This window comes from Rhipicephalus microplus, chromosome X, assembly GCF_043290135.1.
Source record: "Rhipicephalus microplus isolate Deutch F79 chromosome X, USDA_Rmic, whole genome shotgun sequence".
Classification (NCBI taxonomy): Eukaryota; Metazoa; Arthropoda; class Arachnida; order Ixodida; family Ixodidae; genus Rhipicephalus; species Rhipicephalus microplus.
The window spans coordinates 191,245,053-191,267,285 of record NC_134710.1 but is presented as its reverse complement, the minus strand read 5'-3'; the positions used below and the strand labels follow the sequence as shown (position 1 = coordinate 191,267,285).

At 48.3% G+C, this 22,233-nt stretch overlaps 1 protein-coding gene across 3 annotated transcripts in view; it reads left to right on the top strand.

Moving 5' to 3' along the window:
• The first annotated feature begins 13 nt into the window (after nucleotides 1-13).
• Nucleotides 14-22,233, top strand: part of LOC119177330 (N(G),N(G)-dimethylarginine dimethylaminohydrolase 1) — a 111,368-nt gene continuing 89,148 nt past the window's right edge. For all 3 annotated transcript variants that reach the window (XM_037428802.2, XM_075878401.1, XM_075878400.1), the window contains exons 1-3: nucleotides 14-319; nucleotides 20,525-20,627; nucleotides 20,814-21,007. In XM_037428802.2, coding sequence (XP_037284699.2) covers nucleotides 47-319; nucleotides 20,525-20,627; nucleotides 20,814-21,007 — 570 coding nt within the window. In that variant the 5' untranslated portion in view covers nucleotides 14-46. The remainder of the gene's footprint in view (nucleotides 320-20,524; nucleotides 20,628-20,813; nucleotides 21,008-22,233) is intronic.

Below are 22,233 nucleotides of genomic sequence, written 5' to 3'. Positions count from 1 at the left end.
CGTACCACTAGATGAGTTTTGTTTTGCCTGCACGAGCACTTTCAAAATGGCGTTCGGGCGGTATACGCATGCGATCGTTTGTCGAGTGCCCAACAGCATCAAACTGTGTGCGTCAGGTGTTATTGGCGACATAAACGTTGAATTGGCGAGAAAGGAACATGAAGAATTTTGTAAAACACTTCGAAGTCTCGACCTTGATGTCATCGAACTGCAGGCCGACGAGTCAACCCCGGACTGTGCTTTCGTTGATGACACTGCGATCATTTGCAACGGCGCTGCCTTGATCTGCAGGCCAGCCAGTGGACAGCGCCACAAAGAAGTAAGGAAAGCCGTGCAAACGCATGTGCATGTAATCCTTGTCAGTTATCAAGTGTACTGATCACCGTGCGGCTTCGGAGCTGTCGCGTCACTTCGCACCTGCTCAGCATGTCACCAAATACGCGAGCTAGCGCTGTTTAAAATACAATAACTCGGCCACAGTTAAAACACAATTAGGATTTTCTTTCAGGGGGGTTTATTGTGCGTTCTAGCAACATTAACAACAGTGATACAAGATGTCGGTTCTTTTAAAACTAAGAGATCTCTCGATTTATCCAGGTGACACACCCATTCATCCGTCTCGAAAGTCGCGCGCATCTACATTCCCATCGTGTTTACTTGGGTGTGGCGAATCACGCTCTCACGACCCCCTGTTTTCCATATACGCTGACGTTATATGTCGTGATGTTATCGCAGCAGCTGTACTGTCACGGTTGTTGCGTGTTTGCATGCTATTTGAAGACTTCGACGCAACTGCGATGGCTGTTATGCGCGCAAGTGCTACTTGGTCAGTTGGAATGCCCGTTTATCTTTTCGGACGTGTGATGTTATCTGGGCCGTTATCAGCGAATGTCTCTCAGCGCCTTGAAGGTGCCTCATATAGGCGTTGGGTAAAGCAAAGCAGTTATATTGGTTGTGGTAACGTGAGCTCGCTTTTTTTCTAAAAAGAAAAAGTGGAAACAATGCCTGCAGTAGTTTTTTCCCGCTTAGGAGAGAAAAAAATAAATAAATCAAGTTAGCTGCCAGTACAATGTCGTGGGTGCATATCAATTACTATGATTTCTGCGACCCGCAAGCCTGCAAGTCAAACTCTACATGCGCAGAAGTTAAGCTAAGGTGGTCGACTAATAACTAGGTTTTGCGAACAGAAACATTTTTTTTTTTTCACTGAGCTCTGGGAATCAAAGTTCAGCATTTTTACGCAATCCGTGTTTTCAAATTCGTTCATACGTCAACAAATCATGGTAGTGGACACATCACACTGAACGTTCTCAGAGATTTATTTAAACACCGTTTGTGTTCCCAAAGCTATTCGTACCCTGAGCGATACTACAGAAGTGGCTTCGTTTGGTTATGACAGTGACGATTGTACGACAAAATGTTCTGACAAAAGAAACCGTTGTCAATTCGGTCCTTGATTCGCAAAGTGCATCATACTGATCTATGCTTGTCACTCGTGAGCGGTCTGCTTGTTCCGTTTCTGCCTCACATTTTAACTATTGCCTGCAAACAAGTGCGTTTGCTTATGTGCAAGAGTTCATTTACGTAAGGTGTACGAATCTTCGTCCATACTCATAAAACATATCTACGTGAAAGAGCTTCCTGATCAACTGGCGTTCGGGCGCCCGCCATCCTGATAACGGGATCGCCGTAGTGACAGCCTATAGGTACGCAAACGTTTGAGTACGCAATCTTCTTGAGTTTTCGTCAATGCACCAGCGCCAAACTCATATTTGTGCAAGCAGGAATTTTGATTGATTTATTTTTTTTTTCTCGAAAGTAGCACGCGTACACAATGGACCCAAGCCCCACAAGTACCCAATTCTAAAACCCTCTAATAGCATACAGCGTTACGTAAGATGACTTTAGTGATTACTTGCGCTCACGAAAATAAGGCGACAATTTTTCGGGGGTGCAGAAAACAGCCAACCGTTGTATCAGACCGCATTTCATTAGCGAAGACAGCGGGGCAGTACAAGAAATCGCACTGGAGAATTCGGCCACTGCGTCTTGCTCCATTGACATAATGTCAGCCACCGTCGACTGATCTTATCGGCCAAGTATACGGGGTCTGGCTCGGGAATATATAAAGCACTGACAAGTGCTTTGGGTGCGATTTGAATACATGCATATCTGGACCATTCAATGTGCGATTATTGTATTCCGGTACCGTGGATTCGACCAATTGGCCCCCGCGTTTCTTTGTGATTTCGCTATTGACATGAGAGATGAAAAAAGCAAATAAAATGAGTCAGCCTTGATTGCACTTACTGTATGCACGATACGTTTCCAGAGCACAGCGCTGCAACAAAAAAAAAAAGGAAAAAGAAAGAAACAAGACACTGTTTTGAAGGTCTGGTGCGCGACGTGAGAGCTGGCTGGTATTCCGTAACTTTTAAGCGCGAACGATCGAACAGCGAGGACGGGCACAGTCAAGCTACGCGCTGTAGGCCGAATCATATTTGCGAGAAAAAACAATGATGGTGGGATAACCAGCAATTTTCGCGCTGTCCATTTGAGTCTTGGCTGCTAAGAAGCTTGGAAGAGTGTCATCAGCCGTGTCATGAACGTTGTGGTTTGAGCGAATCCCTGCATTTGGTATTTTATCAAACGTTACGGTGACGTCAAAGTTGCGTAGTTGGTTTGCCCGGTAGTACCGAATTTGTAGGATACAGAATGTATGGAGACAGCTCCCGTCTACAACGAGGTACTTCTTTGTTTTCACTCATTTTTTTTTTTTTTTGCAACAGAATTCTATTAATTGTCCCTTCGGCACATGCGAAACGTTTGTTAGTGTTTGTCATGATTTTTTTGTCGCCGCAAAATAGCGACCACATCTCTTGAGGTGGTGAGATACGAATGCGACGTTTAAGTTGTCTTTATTTTCTGTATTTTTATGAAAGTGAATCGTGGAACCAGATATGTTGTTTAATATAGAACGATTCAGAGTCGTGAAAACAGCAGCGCAGTGCTTCGGAGTGCGCGAAAAGATGCCTCGGGTTGCGAGAAGTCAGCGTCGCCGCCTCGCAGACAACGCCGCGGCGTGGCCCCGCCCCAATCTGTCTGTGCGAAAAGCAGTCTCTCCCACAGCCCCTCTGCGCCGAAAAGACGCCGTGTCTCTGCCGATGGTCGTGCGGGGGGTCCCCCAGTGAGCCACGCGGCCTTGCGCGCTGATCAGGGCTCGTTGCGCCCGTCGACCGCGCGGAAGCTTGTCGATGAACGGGCTGCGACCCTGAACATTGGAGGAGGCTGCGCGGAAACATCATCAGTCACGTACCGTGTGGTCGGGGAAGAGCTGCGCAGGAGGCGGATACTTGTCGCCGGCCACTTGGAAGCCGCAATGATAATGTTGCTCACGCCACTCGTTTAGCGTCCCTCTACGTCTTTCGTATGCCCGACTGGAGTCCACGTGCGCGGCTGCCAGTTCAACCATGCATGCCTTCGATGTTGCCGAACAATTGGAGGAGGCATCGAATCCCGTGGAGCTAGCATATGTAATTGAGATAGGCAAGGAAATAAACATAAGGCTTGTTGGCTCACAGGTCACCGACCCGCTATAACAGAGGCTAAAAGTTGCAGCTTACGTGCTCTCTGTGAAGTGGAACGTATATAGTATACAAATGCAGCGATGGATTGAAGAAACGCCCTTGCATTCGCGGGTACTGGGAACAATAGAGAGCTACAGGCAGTAAGAACTCCCCCATTGTTCCCGTGACTTTGCAGCACCGCCTGAAACTCGCTATACCGGAAATTTTTGTGCATCACATTACACCTGGTGTACATATAGTATGCACCAGAAAACAGTTCATGCCCCGCCACGGTGGTCTGTCTGTGCTAAGGTACTCGGCTGCTGACCCGCAGGTCGCGGGATCAAATCGCGGCTGCATTTCCGATGGAGGCGGAAATGTAGGCCCGTGTGCTCAGATTTGGGTGCACGTTAAAGAACCCCAGGTGGTCGAAATTTCCGGAGCCCACCGCTACGGCGTCTCTCATAATCATATGGTGGTTTTGGGACCTTTAGACCCGCATATCAATAAAAAAAAATAGTTCATGCTCACCGTAGGACCATGCAATCACCAAGAGCGTTGCTTTTCTATTTGCTGATTGCTGGTTCGTCCAGACTTCGACAGAAAATTTCCGTTGAAATCTGCCCCCCTACTACGCGCCTGGCAACGGGATCTGCCAGACGATACATAGACACCTGATTCCTTGAGAACATGCACGTTTCGCAGTTCGCACGCGTGACCTTTGAAGCCTCCTCGGGCTGCGCGGTATTTCACTGGGACTGAGCGGCGTCGATCTCGTAGTTTTGTCCTTTCCTCCGAATCATCGAAACGTTTACTCGTTATTGGCCGATCCCAACGAAATTTCGCTAAGCAAATATTTCTTACGAAGTAATGTCGTCGTAAATCTCCTCTATTCCTGCAAGCCAAAAATCATTTTCCCTCATTGCCGTGCTTGGCTGTGAGGTGCATGGAATATTTTGAGAACTTAGCAACCGGCACATACGCGCTGCTGAAGAAGTGCGGCAGCTTGGGCTAGTTGGTATGGCATGACGTAAACAATTAGCGCTCGTGTCTTTCGTGTCCTTCTTGTCCCTGTGTCGTCGTTTTGTTCTCGCGCTATAACTATCGGCTGCTAAAGACGTGGGTTCAAAACAGGAATGCACTTGCGTAGAAGTCAATGGCATTGGCTTCGACATTTGGCACTTTCGCTGTAGTAAACGTATCGGAATGATATCGCAACATCGCTCAAGACGCCACTGGCGCCGCTTGGCATCTAATCAAGGCAACATGGTGCGTCTATAACCATTCCTTTATGGTCTTCATCACAAGAGGAAAAAAAGTTATTTGGACTCGCCGGGCTCTGTTTCCAGCCGTAGGCGTCCCGGATGGGTAGGGGGTGTCGAAGCGGTCTAGTGCAAACAATATGAACAATGAACGAAAAAAAAAAATGAAGCGATGTCGTACTTCTCTCACAATAGCCTGGCTTCGGTCCCTGGTTTTGAAGTAGTGAAAATTGTAGCTCGGCGAAAATTGTGGAGCTCACTAAGACTCACTCATGACATGTATATCCACGCTTAGGGCTTACTCGAACTCAGACTCGCCAGAATTTCGCTGAGCCGGACTCGCACTCACGAAAACTGTCTTCAGACGGACTCGCTCGAACTCGCCAAAATGTTGCTCACCCGGACTCACGGTTCGATCCTAGGCTGAGCGAGTAGACTCACGAGTCCATTGGTTTACAGTTAGCTTTTTCGGCCACGATGCCAATTTAACACCAATATCTCACGCAATCGGCGTTCTTCTTGGTGTCTTTTGGTGTGCCTTACAGGACGAATTACGAGTGGTTGCAAACTAGTGCCTTTTTCTTGAAAGAGATCACAACATATATTTATCGAGAGTTTCCATGGAAGAGTTGGGGGGGGGGGGGGGGGTTTCAAGACAACCCTCTACGCGATTCACCCCCGTGATCGATAAATATTGAAATGATGCACGAACTTTGAAATACGTACGAGTAGATGCGAGTATGAACGTGAATAAAAAAAGTAAACAGTCTGAATATAAAAAGTAAACAGTTCTTAGAATGTATGAGGGGTCTTTGGCTGTCATTATCGCCAAAAAACTGCGTGGCCATAACTTGTGCTTTTTATACGTCGACAGAATGGTTCTAACTATGTAATGCACACTTCGTCCCCCCCCCCCCCCCCCCCCGCCCCTTATAGGGGATTAGGGCGCCGCAGCCTCCCCCCTTCGCTTGACCCTTATCTGGCGCGTGCACACCTCATTCTCTGGCGCGCTGCCGAGGCGCAGTGCGCGGACGCAGTTTCAGGAAAACGAGTAGCGAAGAAGATTTATGGACAAGGAAACGCGACGAGTCTCACGACGTCTTGAGCGACAGCGTTGTTGTGCGCGTGATGGACGAGGTGGTAGGCGATTTATATATATATATATATATATATATATATATATATATATATATATATATATATATATATATATATATATATATATATATATATATATATATATATATATATATATATTGTGGGCATAGACTTACCGAACCTCTTCCGCTTACGCCAGCCGATCACCGTTGGATTGTTACTGCCGTAGACCACCTTACTCGCTACGCGGAGACGGCAGCTCTTTCGTCTGGTGCTACCTCTGAAGTAGCCGCTTCTTTCCTTCGCGCCATTATTTTACGACATGGCGCACCGCGTGTGCTCCTTAGCGACCGTGGCAAAACATTTCTTTTACGTGTCCTTGCTGAAGTCCTCCAGGCCTCTAACACCATCCACAAGACCACATCAGCGTCTCACCCAGAAACTAATGGTCTGACTGAGCGTTTTCACCGAACTTTGTCCGACATGATCTCTATGTACAGCAACCGGATCACAAAAACTGGGACACTATACTTCCTTTCGTCACGTTCGCATATAATACTGCCATACAGCGTACGACGAATTTCAGCCTTTTTTTTTTTTTCTCGTGTATGGCCGTGTACCGACTTTTGTTCTGGACACCACTATTTTGTCCACATCTTCCAATCCATCTTCATCTCTCCCGGAAGAGTTCGCCGCTCGCGTCGCCCGCTGCCGTGAAATCGCCCGCGCCAACACTGCTACCATTCAGGACAAGAGAAAAATCGCCATTGATGCAAAGCGTCGAGTTATTGTGTTCCGCCCAGGTGACGAAGTCCTTTTGTGGACACCTTTTCGTGCACCTGAGCTCTGCGAAAAATTCCTTCACCGATATCTCGGTCCATAGACCGTCCTGGAACGAACATCTGAAGTCAACTATCGCGTTGCTCCTGTCAACGCGGCTCCTGATCGCCGTCGCCGCCACACCGAGATCGCCCACGTCTCTCGACTGAAACGATGTATTCGGCGTGCCAACCCTTTCTAACTTGCTGCCCTCTTTCGCGAAGGGGGGAAAATAGTGTGAGCGCCGACTATGTACTTCATCTGTATGACTGTGATATGTGTCGTGCGCGAAGCTTCAAAGTGCGCGCCATTCAAAGTGCGCGCTTGAAGCAGACAACGACGAAGGTAGCACGAGCGCTGAGTAGCGGGGCGGCGAAGGTACGAGAAGGAACGAGGAAGACGGGGCTCTCGACTCGGCCGTTGGGTTCCGGACCCGAGCCTAGTAACAGTCGAGCCCGGCCTACCTGCCACGTTCTACCTGCCACGGCCGTGCGTCGCTGACGTGCTGCGGCTTCAAGGCATCCTGTGCTTGAGGACACGCGGAGCTGTCGGGCTACGGGCACGAGTTCCAGCAGAGGTGTCCGGCCTGTACGTGGTCGGTGGTGGTGCGTATACCCTTCAAGTTGCCGCCTCGTCTACCGTGCGAGCAACGCGGAGCTGTAGGGCTACGGGCACGAGCTCCAGCAGATGTGTCCAGCCGCGACGTGGCTGCGGGGGCGGAGCCTACCCATCAACTAGTCGCCTGGTTGACCGTGCGGACAACGCGAGCCAGCTCAAGACGTAGCAACGAACCTCGGTGAGACCGACCTCATGTCTTGTGTCCATGCTAAAAAGGAGGGACGGTTAGTTTAGGACTTTGATAGTTCACAGAGACAGTGAAGGATTCTTTAAATAGCCTGTCCATGTTATGTGTGTTCGTTTTTCGTGTGTATAAAGTGTGGCGTACAAACGGCCTCGTCTTTTCGTGGGAGTCTGGGGCGACGGCTCGGACACCCATTAACTAAGAACCTGCACGTTGCTATAACACCCACTGCAATGTAACACTGGCGTCCGCTGCGACAGGACGAGGCCATTTGTATCGCTTGAGTCAGGCTGACGATTAGTGAGGAAAAGATGAGCTCGACAGATTTAATGGCGTTAGCCATGCGCATGGGTTTGGAAGGTGCGGAATTGAAAACTTGGATTGATGAGCGAGAAGCTCGAGCTCGTGAGGAAAGGGCGGCAGAAAGAGAGGCGAAGAAGGAACAAATGCAGTTGCAATTACAAGTCGAGGAGCAGGCCCAAAGGACGATCCAATTGCGCCTTCAACTGACTCAGACTGAAACCGCCAGAGAGCCTGTCGGGGCAGACATAGGTCGATCATCAAGGGTGTCTTCCAACGTCAATCCTCATAATTTTATACCAGGATTTGATGAAAACCGGGATGACCTAGATGCGTACTTAAAAAGGTTCGAGAATGTGGCGACAGGGCAAGAGTGGCCTAGAGACAAGTGGGCCACGGCTCTGAGTTTGTGCCTAAGCGGAGAAGCGCTAAAAGTGTTTGGTCGCCTATCCCCTGAAGATGCACTTGATTACGAGAAAGTGAAACTGGCTCTATTTCAGCGATTTCGCTTCACAGCGGAAGGGTACCGTGAGAAGTTCCGGCACAGTAAGCCTCAAGAGGGAGAAACCGGCCGGCAGTACGCTGCACGATTAATGAGTTTTTTCGACCGATGGGTGGAAATGTCGAAAGTAGACAAAGAATACGCGTCAGTTCGTGACCTGATTGTAGCTGAACAGTTCATCAGTAAGTGTCATGATCGAGTGGCGCTCTTTTTGCGTGAAAAGAATTGCCGTAAACTTGAAGAAATGGCTGAAGCGGCAGATCAGTTTTTAGAGGCACAGCGACAGTCTAACCTGCTTGTTTTCCGAGAAAAGGCTGAAAACGGCATGGCTGTGAAAAGTGGGAGCACGACCTCAAAAACTTCAGTGCAATGTTTTGTTTGCAACAAAATCGGCCATAAAGCCTCAGATTGTCGCGCTCGGACGAAGCAACCTTACTGTGGGCATTGTCGTAGGGCAGGACACGATACCCAAGTTTGCACCAAGAAACCCGCCACGTATAAAAAGGCTTCATGTATATTGTCCGAAGAGAACTCTAAAGACAATGATAACGCATCCGGCGGCGGGCCCGAGAATAATGTGTCGGGGGCAGTACACACGCAACAAATGGCAACGAAATATCAGATGCCAGTTCTCCAGGGTCTCCTATTTGATAAGCCTGTCTCTGTTCTTCGGGATACAGGAAGTAACACGACGGTTGTGCGACGTTCCCTCGTGCCCGACGAAGTGCTGACAGGAGCTATGACGACAGTATTTTTAGCCGATGGGAGCAGAATAAAAGTTCCCGAAGCAAAAGTGGAGATATTTTCGCCCTATTTTTCTGGCACGGTGATCGTTAAATGCATGACTTCCCCATTGTATGACGTCATCGTGGGAAACGTGCCAGGATCCCGTGATCCCAATGATCCAGATAGCAGGTGGAGCGAGGGACTGTCGGAAAGGAAGACGAAGTCTAAAAGCGTCAAGGAGAGATTAGGGGTGATGAAAGCAGATCGCTACGGGAGACCAATGATCAGCGTAGTCAAGAATTCAAGTGCTTCGTTGGATTCGGTGAAAGCAACCGCTTTGAATATCAACCAACGAATCTTCAAGATTGAGCAGGCGGAGGACAAGAGCCTAGATCTCTGTAGGAACAAAGTTGGGCAGGTGTTTTTTGGGAGAGGATCGACAGAATATTCGTTTGTTATGCAAAAGGGAGTTTTATATCGCCATTATCGGTTATCCTCCGGCAAGATAGTACAGCAGGTAGTTGTTCCTCGCAAACTGCGGAGCCAAGTACTGCAGCTAGCTCATGAAAGTCTGATGGCGGGCCATCAAGGCATCAAGAGGACAATTGACCGAGTACTAGGATCATTCTATTGGCCAGGAGTTCAGGAAGAAGTAAAGAGATACGTGCGATCCTGTGACATTTGCCAAAGAGCATATCCAAAAGGTAAAGTGGGCAAGGCGCCTCTGGGCGTAATGCCGTTGATCGACACCCCTTTCGAGCGAGTGGCAATCGATATTATCGGTCCTTTAAAACCTGTGTCGAGAAACGGAAACCGCTACATATTGACCATGGTGGACTTCGCCACGCGCTACCCGGACGCGGTGGCCCTGCCAGCAATCGATTCGGCGACAGTAACAGAGGGCCTGGTGGAGATGTTCTCACGCGTAGGATTCCCGCGTGAAATTCTATGTGATCAAGCATCTTGTTTTACTTCCGAACTGATGAAAGAAGTCAACGAGTTACTGGCCATTAAGCACCTCAGTTCTACACCTTACCATCCTATGTGTAACGGGTTGGTGGAACGATTTAACGGTACGTTAAAACAGATGTTGCGGAAGCTCTGCCAGGAGGAACCAAGATCCTGGGATCGGTTGCTTGCCCCACTCCTTTTTGCCTATCGTGAAGTGCCTCAGACCAGCACGGGATTTTCTCCCTTCGAACTTATTTACGGGCGTGACGTCAGAGGACCACTTAGTTTGTTAAAAGAATTATGGATTGGAGAACACATCGGCGACGAGGCGAAGACAACTTACGGATATGTATTGGATCTGCGAGATCGTCTTGAAAAAACACTGCAGTTGGCTCATGAGAACTTGACACGAGCAAGAAAATCACAGAAGCAATACTATGATCAGCGAAGCACGAAACGTCAGCTTGAAGTAGGCGACCGGGCCCTTATTCTACTCCCTACTACGGAAAATAAATTACTCATGCAATGGAAAGGACCTTTTAAGGTCACAGGGAAAAAGGGCAGTCATGACTACTGGTTGGACTTGGGACGTGACACCAAGTTGTTCCACATCAACATGTTAAAGCGTTACGAGGATCGCGAACCGGAGAGGTTTACACAAACAGCGTCATTCGTAGTGATGGAAGAAGAGGAGGCAGATTCACCTATACCAGTTTACACTATTGACCAAGGGACTGGGGTGGAGACAATTAATATAGGTGAAGGGCTGGCTGAAGAGGAAGCTGCTGAGCTCCAGCGGATTCTGACCAAATACCAAGATGTGTTTTCCGAAATGCCAGGAAAGACCAATTTGCTGGAATGCCCGCTTCGACTGACAACACCGGATCCGATTTGCACTCCGCAGTACCCACTACCACTGGCGATGAAAGAAGTGGTTGAAAAGGAAGTTCGAGATATGCTCAAGCTCGGGGTGATTGAGCGATCCAATTCGCCATACAATTCCCCCTTGGTGCTAATTAAGAAGCCAGATCAAACTTATCGGACATGCATAGACTTTCGTCGCATCAACGAGGTGTTGATATCAGATGCGGAACCCATACCACGGACGGATATGATGTTCGCAGAGGTTGGGACCAAGAGGTTTTTCTCGAAATTCGATCTTACCAAAGGATACTGGCAAGTTCCACTGGAACTGGAGTCGAGATCGGTAACCGCATTTTCAACTCAGACCGGACATTACCACTTTATCTACATGCCATTTGGAATCAAAACTGCGTCTGCAGTGTTCACGCGTTTGATGAGAACACTTCTCCAAGGCCTCCCGAACGTAGCGCATTATATAGACGATGTTCTCATCGCTACTATGACATGGAAAGAGCATTTAGACACATTGCAGCAATTCCTGCACAGAGTGAGAGAAGCAGGATTGACTATCAAACCCCAGAAATGCGAAATCGCTATGACTTCCGTCGTATTTTTAGGCCATCGTTTAGGAGGAGGGACCATCCGAGCAGTGGATAGTACTGTCGAGAAGATTGCCAATGCACAAAAACCTCAAACAAAGAAGCAGCTTCGATCGTTTCTTGGATTGGCGGGATATTACCGCGATATGATTCCCCATTATGCGGAGAAAGCTCAGCCTCTCACCGAACTAACTAGGAAAAAGGAGAGAAATAAGATTTGTTGGAATCCTGAAAGAGAGGCGGCATTCGAAACACTTAAGCAAGCCCTTGCTTCTGGACCAATTGTAAAGGCTCCTGATCCGGAGCGAAGGTTTGTACTTCGGTCGGATGCATCTGACACCTGCATCGGAGCGATATTAATGCAGGAACATGACGGATTGTTACACCCTGTATCTTATGCAAGCCGCCAGTTGCTGCCCCGGGAAAAGAATTACTCTACCATAGAGAGGGAGTGTTTGGCATTGGTATGGGCGATACAGAGGTTTCACATTTTTTTGTATGGGAACCAGTTTGTTGTACAAACAGATCACCAACCTCTACAGTACTTAGCCCGAGCCAAACACTTGAACAGTAGGGTCCTGAGGTGGAGCCTGGCATTGCAAGAATACTCATTTAGCATTCAGCATATAAAAGGGTCGGAGAATACCGGTGCGGACTTCATGAGTAGATTGTGAGCCAAGAGTTCGGACTTCATGCACTGTGATATTGGGTGTTGGACACTCAAAGTATGTCAGTGTATTTAACGGTGTTCTTGTGTATTTAGTAAATATTGGACCTCGACATGTGAACTATACAGAGGACATATACAGTGAAGGGGTTTACAGACCGCGCACGTGTCAGCAGTTTTTTTTTTTTTTTTTTTTTAAAAAAAGAAAGAAAAAAACTCATTTAAGGGGGGGCTTTTGTGATATGTGTCGTGCGCGAAGCTTCAAAGTGCGCGCCATTCAAAGTGCGCGCTTGAAGCAGACAACGACGAAGGTAGCACGAGCGCTGAGTAGCGGGGCGGCGAAGGTACGAGAAGGAACGAGGAAGACGGGGCTCTCGACTCGGCCGTTGGGTTCCGGACCCGAGCCTAGTAACAGTCGAGCCCGGCCTACCTGCCACGTTCTACCTGCCACGGCCGTGCGTCGCTGACGTGCTGCGGCTTCAAGGCATCCTGTGCTTGAGGACACGCGGAGCTGTCGGGCTACGGGCACGAGTTCCAGCAGAGGTGTCCGGCCTGTACGTGGTCGGTGGTGGTGCGTATACCCTTCAAGTTGCCGCCTCGTCTACCGTGCGAGCAACGCGGAGCTGTAGGGCTACGGGCACGAGCTCCAGCAGATGTGTCCAGCCGCGACGTGGCTGCGGGGGCGGAGCCTACCCATCAACTAGTCGCCTGGTTGACCGTGCGGACAACGCGAGCCAGCTCAAGACGTAGCAACGAACCTCGGTGAGACCGACCTCATGTCTTGTGTCCATGCTAAAAAGGAGGGACGGTTAGTTTAGGACTTTGATAGTTCACAGAGACAGTGAAGGATTCTTTAAATAGCCTGTCCATGTTATGTGTGTTCGTTTTTCGTGTGTATAAAGTGTGGCGTACAAACGGCCTCGTCTTTTCGTGGGAGTCTGGGGCGACGGCTCGGACACCCATTAACTAAGAACCTGCACGTTGCTATAACACCCACTGCAATGTAACACTGGCGTCCGCTGCGACAGGACGAGGCCATTTGTATCGCTTGAGTCAGGCTGACGATTAGTGAGGAAAAGATGAGCTCGACAGATTTAATGGCGTTAGCCATGCGCATGGGTTTGGAAGGTGCGGAATTGAAAACTTGGATTGATGAGCGAGAAGCTCGAGCTCGTGAGGAAAGGGCGGCAGAAAGAGAGGCGAAGAAGGAACAAATGCAGTTGCAATTACAAGTCGAGGAGCAGGCCCAAAGGACGATCCAATTGCGCCTTCAACTGACTCAGACTGAAACCGCCAGAGAGCCTGTCGGGGCAGACATAGGTCGATCATCAAGGGTGTCTTCCAACGTCAATCCTCATAATTTTATACCAGGATTTGATGAAAACCGGGATGACCTAGATGCGTACTTAAAAAGGTTCGAGAATGTGGCGACAGGGCAAGAGTGGCCTAGAGACAAGTGGGCCACGGCTCTGAGTTTGTGCCTAAGCGGAGAAGCGCTAAAAGTGTTTGGTCGCCTATCCCCTGAAGATGCACTTGATTACGAGAAAGTGAAACTGGCTCTATTTCAGCGATTTCGCTTCACAGCGGAAGGGTACCGTGAGAAGTTCCGGCACAGTAAGCCTCAAGAGGGAGAAACCGGCCGGCAGTACGCTGCACGATTAATGAGTTTTTTCGACCGATGGGTGGAAATGTCGAAAGTAGACAAAGAATACGCGTCAGTTCGTGACCTGATTGTAGCTGAACAGTTCATCAGTAAGTGTCATGATCGAGTGGCGCTCTTTTTGCGTGAAAAGAATTGCCGTAAACTTGAAGAAATGGCTGAAGCGGCAGATCAGTTTTTAGAGGCACAGCGACAGTCTAACCTGCTTGTTTTCCGAGAAAAGGCTGAAAACGGCATGGCTGTGAAAAGTGGGAGCACGACCTCAAAAACTTCAGTGCAATGTTTTGTTTGCAACAAAATCGGCCATAAAGCCTCAGATTGTCGCGCTCGGACGAAGCAACCTTACTGTGGGCATTGTCGTAGGGCAGGACACGATACCCAAGTTTGCACCAAGAAACCCGCCACGTATAAAAAGGCTTCATGTATATTGTCCGAAGAGAACTCTAAAGACAATGATAACGCATCCGGCGGCGGGCCCGAGAATAATGTGTCGGGGGCAGTACACACGCAACAAATGGCAACGAAATATCAGATGCCAGTTCTCCAGGGTCTCCTATTTGATAAGCCTGTCTCTGTTCTTCGGGATACAGGAAGTAACACGACGGTTGTGCGACGTTCCCTCGTGCCCGACGAAGTGCTGACAGGAGCTATGACGACAGTATTTTTAGCCGATGGGAGCAGAATAAAAGTTCCCGAAGCAAAAGTGGAGATATTTTCGCCCTATTTTTCTGGCACGGTGATCGTTAAATGCATGACTTCCCCATTGTATGACGTCATCGTGGGAAACGTGCCAGGATCCCGTGATCCCAATGATCCAGATAGCAGGTGGAGCGAGGGACTGTCGGAAAGGAAGACGAAGTCTAAAAGCGTCAAGGAGAGATTAGGGGTGATGAAAGCAGATCGCTACGGGAGACCAATGATCAGCGTAGTCAAGAATTCAAGTGCTTCGTTGGATTCGGTGAAAGCAACCGCTTTGAATATCAACCAACGAATCTTCAAGATTGAGCAGGCGGAGGACAAGAGCCTAGATCTCTGTAGGAACAAAGTTGGGCAGGTGTTTTTTGGGAGAGGATCGACAGAATATTCGTTTGTTATGCAAAAGGGAGTTTTATATCGCCATTATCGGTTATCCTCCGGCAAGATAGTACAGCAGGTAGTTGTTCCTCGCAAACTGCGGAGCCAAGTACTGCAGCTAGCTCATGAAAGTCTGATGGCGGGCCATCAAGGCATCAAGAGGACAATTGACCGAGTACTAGGATCATTCTATTGGCCAGGAGTTCAGGAAGAAGTAAAGAGATACGTGCGATCCTGTGACATTTGCCAAAGAGCATATCCAAAAGGTAAAGTGGGCAAGGCGCCTCTGGGCGTAATGCCGTTGATCGACACCCCTTTCGAGCGAGTGGCAATCGATATTATCGGTCCTTTAAAACCTGTGTCGAGAAACGGAAACCGCTACATATTGACCATGGTGGACTTCGCCACGCGCTACCCGGACGCGGTGGCCCTGCCAGCAATCGATTCGGCGACAGTAACAGAGGGCCTGGTGGAGATGTTCTCACGCGTAGGATTCCCGCGTGAAATTCTATGTGATCAAGCATCTTGTTTTACTTCCGAACTGATGAAAGAAGTCAACGAGTTACTGGCCATTAAGCACCTCAGTTCTACACCTTACCATCCTATGTGTAACGGGTTGGTGGAACGATTTAACGGTACGTTAAAACAGATGTTGCGGAAGCTCTGCCAGGAGGAACCAAGATCCTGGGATCGGTTGCTTGCCCCACTCCTTTTTGCCTATCGTGAAGTGCCTCAGACCAGCACGGGATTTTCTCCCTTCGAACTTATTTACGGGCGTGACGTCAGAGGACCACTTAGTTTGTTAAAAGAATTATGGATTGGAGAACACATCGGCGACGAGGCGAAGACAACTTACGGATATGTATTGGATCTGCGAGATCGTCTTGAAAAAACACTGCAGTTGGCTCATGAGAACTTGACACGAGCAAGAAAATCACAGAAGCAATACTATGATCAGCGAAGCACGAAACGTCAGCTTGAAGTAGGCGACCGGGCCCTTATTCTACTCCCTACTACGGAAAATAAATTACTCATGCAATGGAAAGGACCTTTTAAGGTCACAGGGAAAAAGGGCAGTCATGACTACTGGTTGGACTTGGGACGTGACACCAAGTTGTTCCACATCAACATGTTAAAGCGTTACGAGGATCGCGAACCGGAGAGGTTTACACAAACAGCGTCATTCGTAGTGATGGAAGAAGAGGAGGCAGATTCACCTATACCAGTTTACACTATTGACCAAGGGACTGGGGTGGAGACAATTAATATAGGTGAAGGGCTGGCTGAAGAGGAAGCTGCTGAGCTCCAGCGGATTCTGACCAAATACCAAGATGTGTTTTCCGAAATGCCAGGAAAGACCAATTTGCTGGAATGCCCGCTTCGACTGACAACACCGGATCCGATTTGCACTCCGCAGTACCCACTACCACTGGCGATGAAAGAAGTGGTTGAAAAGGAAGTTCGAGATATGCTCAAGCTCGGGGTGATTGAGCGATCCAATTCGCCATACAATTCCCCCTTGGTGCTAATTAAGAAGCCAGATCAAACTTATCGGACATGCATAGACTTTCGTCGCATCAACGAGGTGTTGATATCAGATGCGGAACCCATACCACGGACGGATATGATGTTCGCAGAGGTTGGGACCAAGAGGTTTTTCTCGAAATTCGATCTTACCAAAGGATACTGGCAAGTTCCACTGGAACTGGAGTCGAGATCGGTAACCGCATTTTCAACTCAGACCGGACATTACCACTTTATCTACATGCCATTTGGAATCAAAACTGCGTCTGCAGTGTTCACGCGTTTGATGAGAACACTTCTCCAAGGCCTCCCGAACGTAGCGCATTATATAGACGATGTTCTCATCGCTACTATGACATGGAAAGAGCATTTAGACACATTGCAGCAATTCCTGCACAGAGTGAGAGAAGCAGGATTGACTATCAAACCCCAGAAATGCGAAATCGCTATGACTTCCGTCGTATTTTTAGGCCATCGTTTAGGAGGAGGGACCATCCGAGCAGTGGATAGTACTGTCGAGAAGATTGCCAATGCACAAAAACCTCAAACAAAGAAGCAGCTTCGATCGTTTCTTGGATTGGCGGGATATTACCGCGATATGATTCCCCATTATGCGGAGAAAGCTCAGCCTCTCACCGAACTAACTAGGAAAAAGGAGAGAAATAAGATTTGTTGGAATCCTGAAAGAGAGGCGGCATTCGAAACACTTAAGCAAGCCCTTGCTTCTGGACCAATTGTAAAGGCTCCTGATCCGGAGCGAAGGTTTGTACTTCGGTCGGATGCATCTGACACCTGCATCGGAGCGATATTAATGCAGGAACATGACGGATTGTTACACCCTGTATCTTATGCAAGCCGCCAGTTGCTGCCCCGGGAAAAGAATTACTCTACCATAGAGAGGGAGTGTTTGGCATTGGTATGGGCGGTACAGAGGTTTCACATTTTTTTGTATGGGAACCAGTTTGTTGTACAAACAGATCACCAACCTCTACAGTACTTAGCCCGAGCCAAACACTTGAACAGTAGGGTCCTGAGGTGGAGCCTGGCATTGCAAGAATACTCATTTAGCATTCAGCATATAAAAGGGTCGGAGAATACCGGTGCGGACTTCATGAGTAGATTGTGAGCCAAGAGTTCGGACTTCATGCACTGTGATATTGGGTGTTGGACACTCAAAGTATGTCAGTGTATTTAACGGTGTTCTTGTGTATTTAGTAAATATTGGACCTCGACATGTGAACTATACAGAGGACATATACAGTGAAGGGGTTTACAGACCGCGCACGTGTCAGCAGTTTTTTTTTTTTTTTTTTTTAAAAAAAGAAAGAAAAAAACTCATTTAAGGGGGGGCTTTTGTGATATGTGTCGTGCGCGAAGCTTCAAAGTGCGCGCCATTCAAAGTGCGCGCTTGAAGCAGACAACGACGAAGGTAGCACGAGCGCTGAGTAGCGGGGCGGCGAAGGTACGAGAAGGAACGAGGAAGACGGGGCTCTCGACTCGGCCGTTGGGTTCCGGACCCGAGCCTAGTAACAGTCGAGCCCGGCCTACCTGCCACGTTCTACCTGCCACGGCCGTGCGTCGCTGACGTGCTGCGGCTTCAAGGCATCCTGTGCTTGAGGACACGCGGAGCTGTCGGGCTACGGGCACGAGTTCCAGCAGAGGTGTCCGGCCTGTACGTGGTCGGTGGTGGTGCGTATACCCTTCAAGTTGCCGCCTCGTCTACCGTGCGAGCAACGCGGAGCTGTAGGGCTACGGGCACGAGCTCCAGCAGATGTGTCCAGCCGCGACGTGGCTGCGGGGGCGGAGCCTACCCATCAACTAGTCGCCTGGTTGACCGTGCGGACAACGCGAGCCAGCTCAAGACGTAGCAACGAACCTCGGTGAGACCGACCTCATGTCTTGTGTCCATGCTAAAAAGGAGGGACGGTTAGTTTAGGACTTTGATAGTTCACAGAGACAGTGAAGGATTCTTTAAATAGCCTGTCCATGTTATGTGTGTTCGTTTTTCGTGTGTATAAAGTGTGGCGTACAAACGGCCTCGTCTTTTCGTGGGAGTCTGGGGCGACGGCTCGGACACCCATTAACTAAGAACCTGCACGTTGCTATAACACCCACTGCAATGTAACAATGACCAAACCATTGTAGTGATCATCATCGTATGTCACGTGGGCTGGCACTCTGGCTATATATATATATATATATATATATATATATATATATATATATATATATATATATATATATATACATACAGTGGGATGCTCGAAATCAGCTTGCCCCGCCTCCTTGTCTAAACGTTCATATTTAGTTTCATTGAATTTGATTGATTGATATGGGGGGTTTAACGTCACAAAACCACCATACGATTATGAGAGACGCTGTAGTGGAGGGCTCCGGAAGTTTAGACCACCTCGGGTTCTTTATGTGCGCCCAAATCTGAGCACACGGGCCTACAGCATTTTCGCCTAAATCGAAAATGCAGCTGCCGCAGCCGGGATTCCATCCTGGCGACCTGCGGGTCAGCAGCCGAGTACCTTAACCACTAGAGACTAGACCACCGTGGCGGTGCAATTTCATTGAATTCCAACAGTCGCATAAGAGTCAAGGCACCGTGAACGAAGGTTTTCTTTCCATCTCTCTCTCGCTTTCGATGGCAGGACGATAGTTATAGCGCGAGAACAGAACGACGACAAAGGGACAAGAAAGAGACTATCTGTTCTCGTCGTTCTGTTCTCGCGCTATAACTATCGTCATGCCATACCAACTAGCCTAAACTGCCACACTTGTATGGCAGGTAGCTTTCGAGATGATTGCGCCCAGATGTGCACATTGCACGTGTTTTAAATGAGGGTAAATGAAAGAGAATTTTCGTTCGTTCTTAAGAATGTGCTTAGCGTTACGCCTCGTTAATGCGACAGTAGCACAGACTTCATTTTATGAGCGCCGTCGTTGTTGTCGGCGTAACGGATAGAGCGAACGCGGAGGTGGACGAGCCCCTGCCCTCTAAGCTCGCGGTCTTCCCTTGTCACGTGCGCTGGCCCCTCGGTCGGAGCTCGTACGCCTGCAATACACAGAGCGGTGTGCGTAGCTCGAGCTCTGGCAGTTTTATGGCAATATGTAACGAATGTTACAATAGAATAAGGAAAGAAGAGGAAATTTAAGGGCTAGCTTTACTTAGATATAATATCATTGAACTAACAGACAGTGATGCCAGGGAAGGTGTATATCAATTGTAGTGTAATCGTTAAGAAAGAAAAGGGGACGAAAAAGTGCTGGCAGCGCGGTCGTCGGCAGGATTTTCTCATGGAGGGTGCAAATCAGTGCATTGCGGCTGGGAAAGGGAGAAAGCACTAGTGTAGCTTGAGCTACAGAGCTACAGTGCTACAATGTTTGGCTCACATAACCATGTTCAAAAATGTTGCAGGATCCATTAGATATACAGGTGGGCTGGGTTTCAAGTCTGGGCGATGGCTCACTTTTCGCGATCGCTGGCGGTCGGCCATTGTGAATATCTGGGCCACCCCGGACTACGTCAGAGCTGTGGGTAGTTGACGTAATTGCACCGGCGATCATCTGTCGTTTGGACGAATCCGCACCGCAGCTTGTACGAGTATCAGAGTGGGTGCGGGTCTGTAACAGAATCCTGGTGCGGAAAGCACAATTCATTTTAATTGTGCCGTGTCGTGGGGTAACACGGGGGTTGACTGATAGCGGCACGGGGAAAGTGGGGAGAAAGTGTGACCGCTCAGGTTCAGATTTCTGCACGAGTTCTCATTACTTCTCATAAGTCAGCACTGCCCTCATGGGTGAAGAATGACGCTGATCCCATGGCGCGTTTGACGGCAGCTGCTGTCGAGCTCGTCATGGGAACGGCAACATTCTCCGTCGGAAATAAAGTTGCGCGCATTGTCTATTTCAGTGCGCTGTTTGCTTTTATTGTTAAGAATCTTAGAAAGATTCACAGAATTGCTTCGATGGAGCTACAGTTTTTTTTTTGTTCTTGCTGAAGTAGCTTTAAATACATTCCATACATTTTAAATGGATTATGGAGTCAACACTGTGCATTACAGTGATTAAATGTGCGTAATTTTTCTTTCGTTTACATTGCAGCTGGACATAATACGGGCGACCATCAAGAAAGAACTGGGCATTGCAGTAATGGAAATTCGGGACCCGAAGGCAATTATAGAGGGTGGAAACGTGCTTTTTACAGGTACACGCCTTCATAATTTATGCATATTAGTTTCTCGCATGAGTATACTTTGCTTGGTAAGCAAAGTATACTAGTCCAATTTTCTGTTCTCCAATTATGGATTGTGTATAGTAAGGGACGTTTAATTCTTTTTAAAAAAAAAAGGCTGCATTTCCCGCAGTTAGCTTATCTGGGGCTGTGGCGCAGGTCGAGAGTTCTTTGTTGGCATATCTCCTCGGACGAATGAGGCAGGAGCACGGGCACTAGCTGCTGCATTCCCCGAATTTCCTGTGACACCTGTAAAACTGCCTAAGCGAAACCATATCAAGGATCTCCTGTCCATGGCTGGCCCTGATGTCATCTGCCTGTCTGACAGCCCGGAGTCACAAGCTGTCAAAAGGGTACGATTTCTATATATATGCTATTGCAACAACAGAGGTCTTAATAAGCGCGTGTATTATTACAGTGTATGCAACTGTATACCGCCGAATTTATATTTGTCTTCAACATGCATGCTTTCTTGTCGGAAATAAATAAAAAGTCAACTCAATAGCAAGTATGCTGCTGCTGAAAAGTCCACCCGACGAGCGATGAAGTAGAATTCGATTAGTTACTTCAAGAATAGTTCTGCGTTTCTCTAGTTGATCTCTCAGCCACCGGGTGGCTTCACCGATTCCGGCCCTCATCTTTGAGATTCCCGCTTCACACCAACGCCAACTCTGAGCGTAAATTAAACCTCTCTACTCACAAGAACAAGTATTAAATTTTATTAATGTGGCCAACTACTATGAGGCTTGACTAGAAGGATAATGATAATTGTTGGGGTTTTAAGTCCTAAAACCACAATATGATGAAGGACGCTGTTGTGGTGGACTCCGGAAATTTCACACGGGCCTTTAGCATTTTGCCTCCACTAAAGTGCGGCTGCCACGGCTGGGATTCGATAACTATACAAAGCCGCGATATATATATATCATCGTGACTGCACACGCTGCAGGGCAAAGGTCCTCTCCATGATCCGCCAATCAACCCAGTCTTGCGCTTTCTGTTTCCACTTTATACCTGACAATTTTTTAATCTCATTGGCCCACTTAACTTTCTTGTTCCCCCTCATGCGTTTGCCCTCTCTGGGAATTCAGTCAGTCACCTTTAATGACCAGCGGTTATCTTGCCTATGAGCTACGTGCCCGGCCCATGTCCATTTTTTCTTCTTGATTTCAACTGTCATATCCTTAACCCCGGTTTGTTCCCCGACCCACTCTGCTCTCTTCTTGTCTCTTAAGGTTACACCTATCATTTGCCTTTCCATCACTCGCTGCGTTGTCCTCAATTTAATCTGAACGCTCTTTGTAAGCCCCCCTATGTTTATATATCTATCCCACGACTTTCACGCCAGCATTCAAGCATAATAACCTCTAGACAGACCACCGTGGTGGCTATTTTCGCAATGAAGGTTACTAAAACTTGCTGTGGTGATTGGCCAAGAGACTATGTTATTGTGGATCATTGATTGCGAATGTGCGTTTGCCCCTCTGAGAGTTTCTTTCACTCTTCAGGGGTACATGTACGAAACATTGACAAGTTCATTTTGCTCAACTCATGACAAGTATGTACTACATAGCGTGGC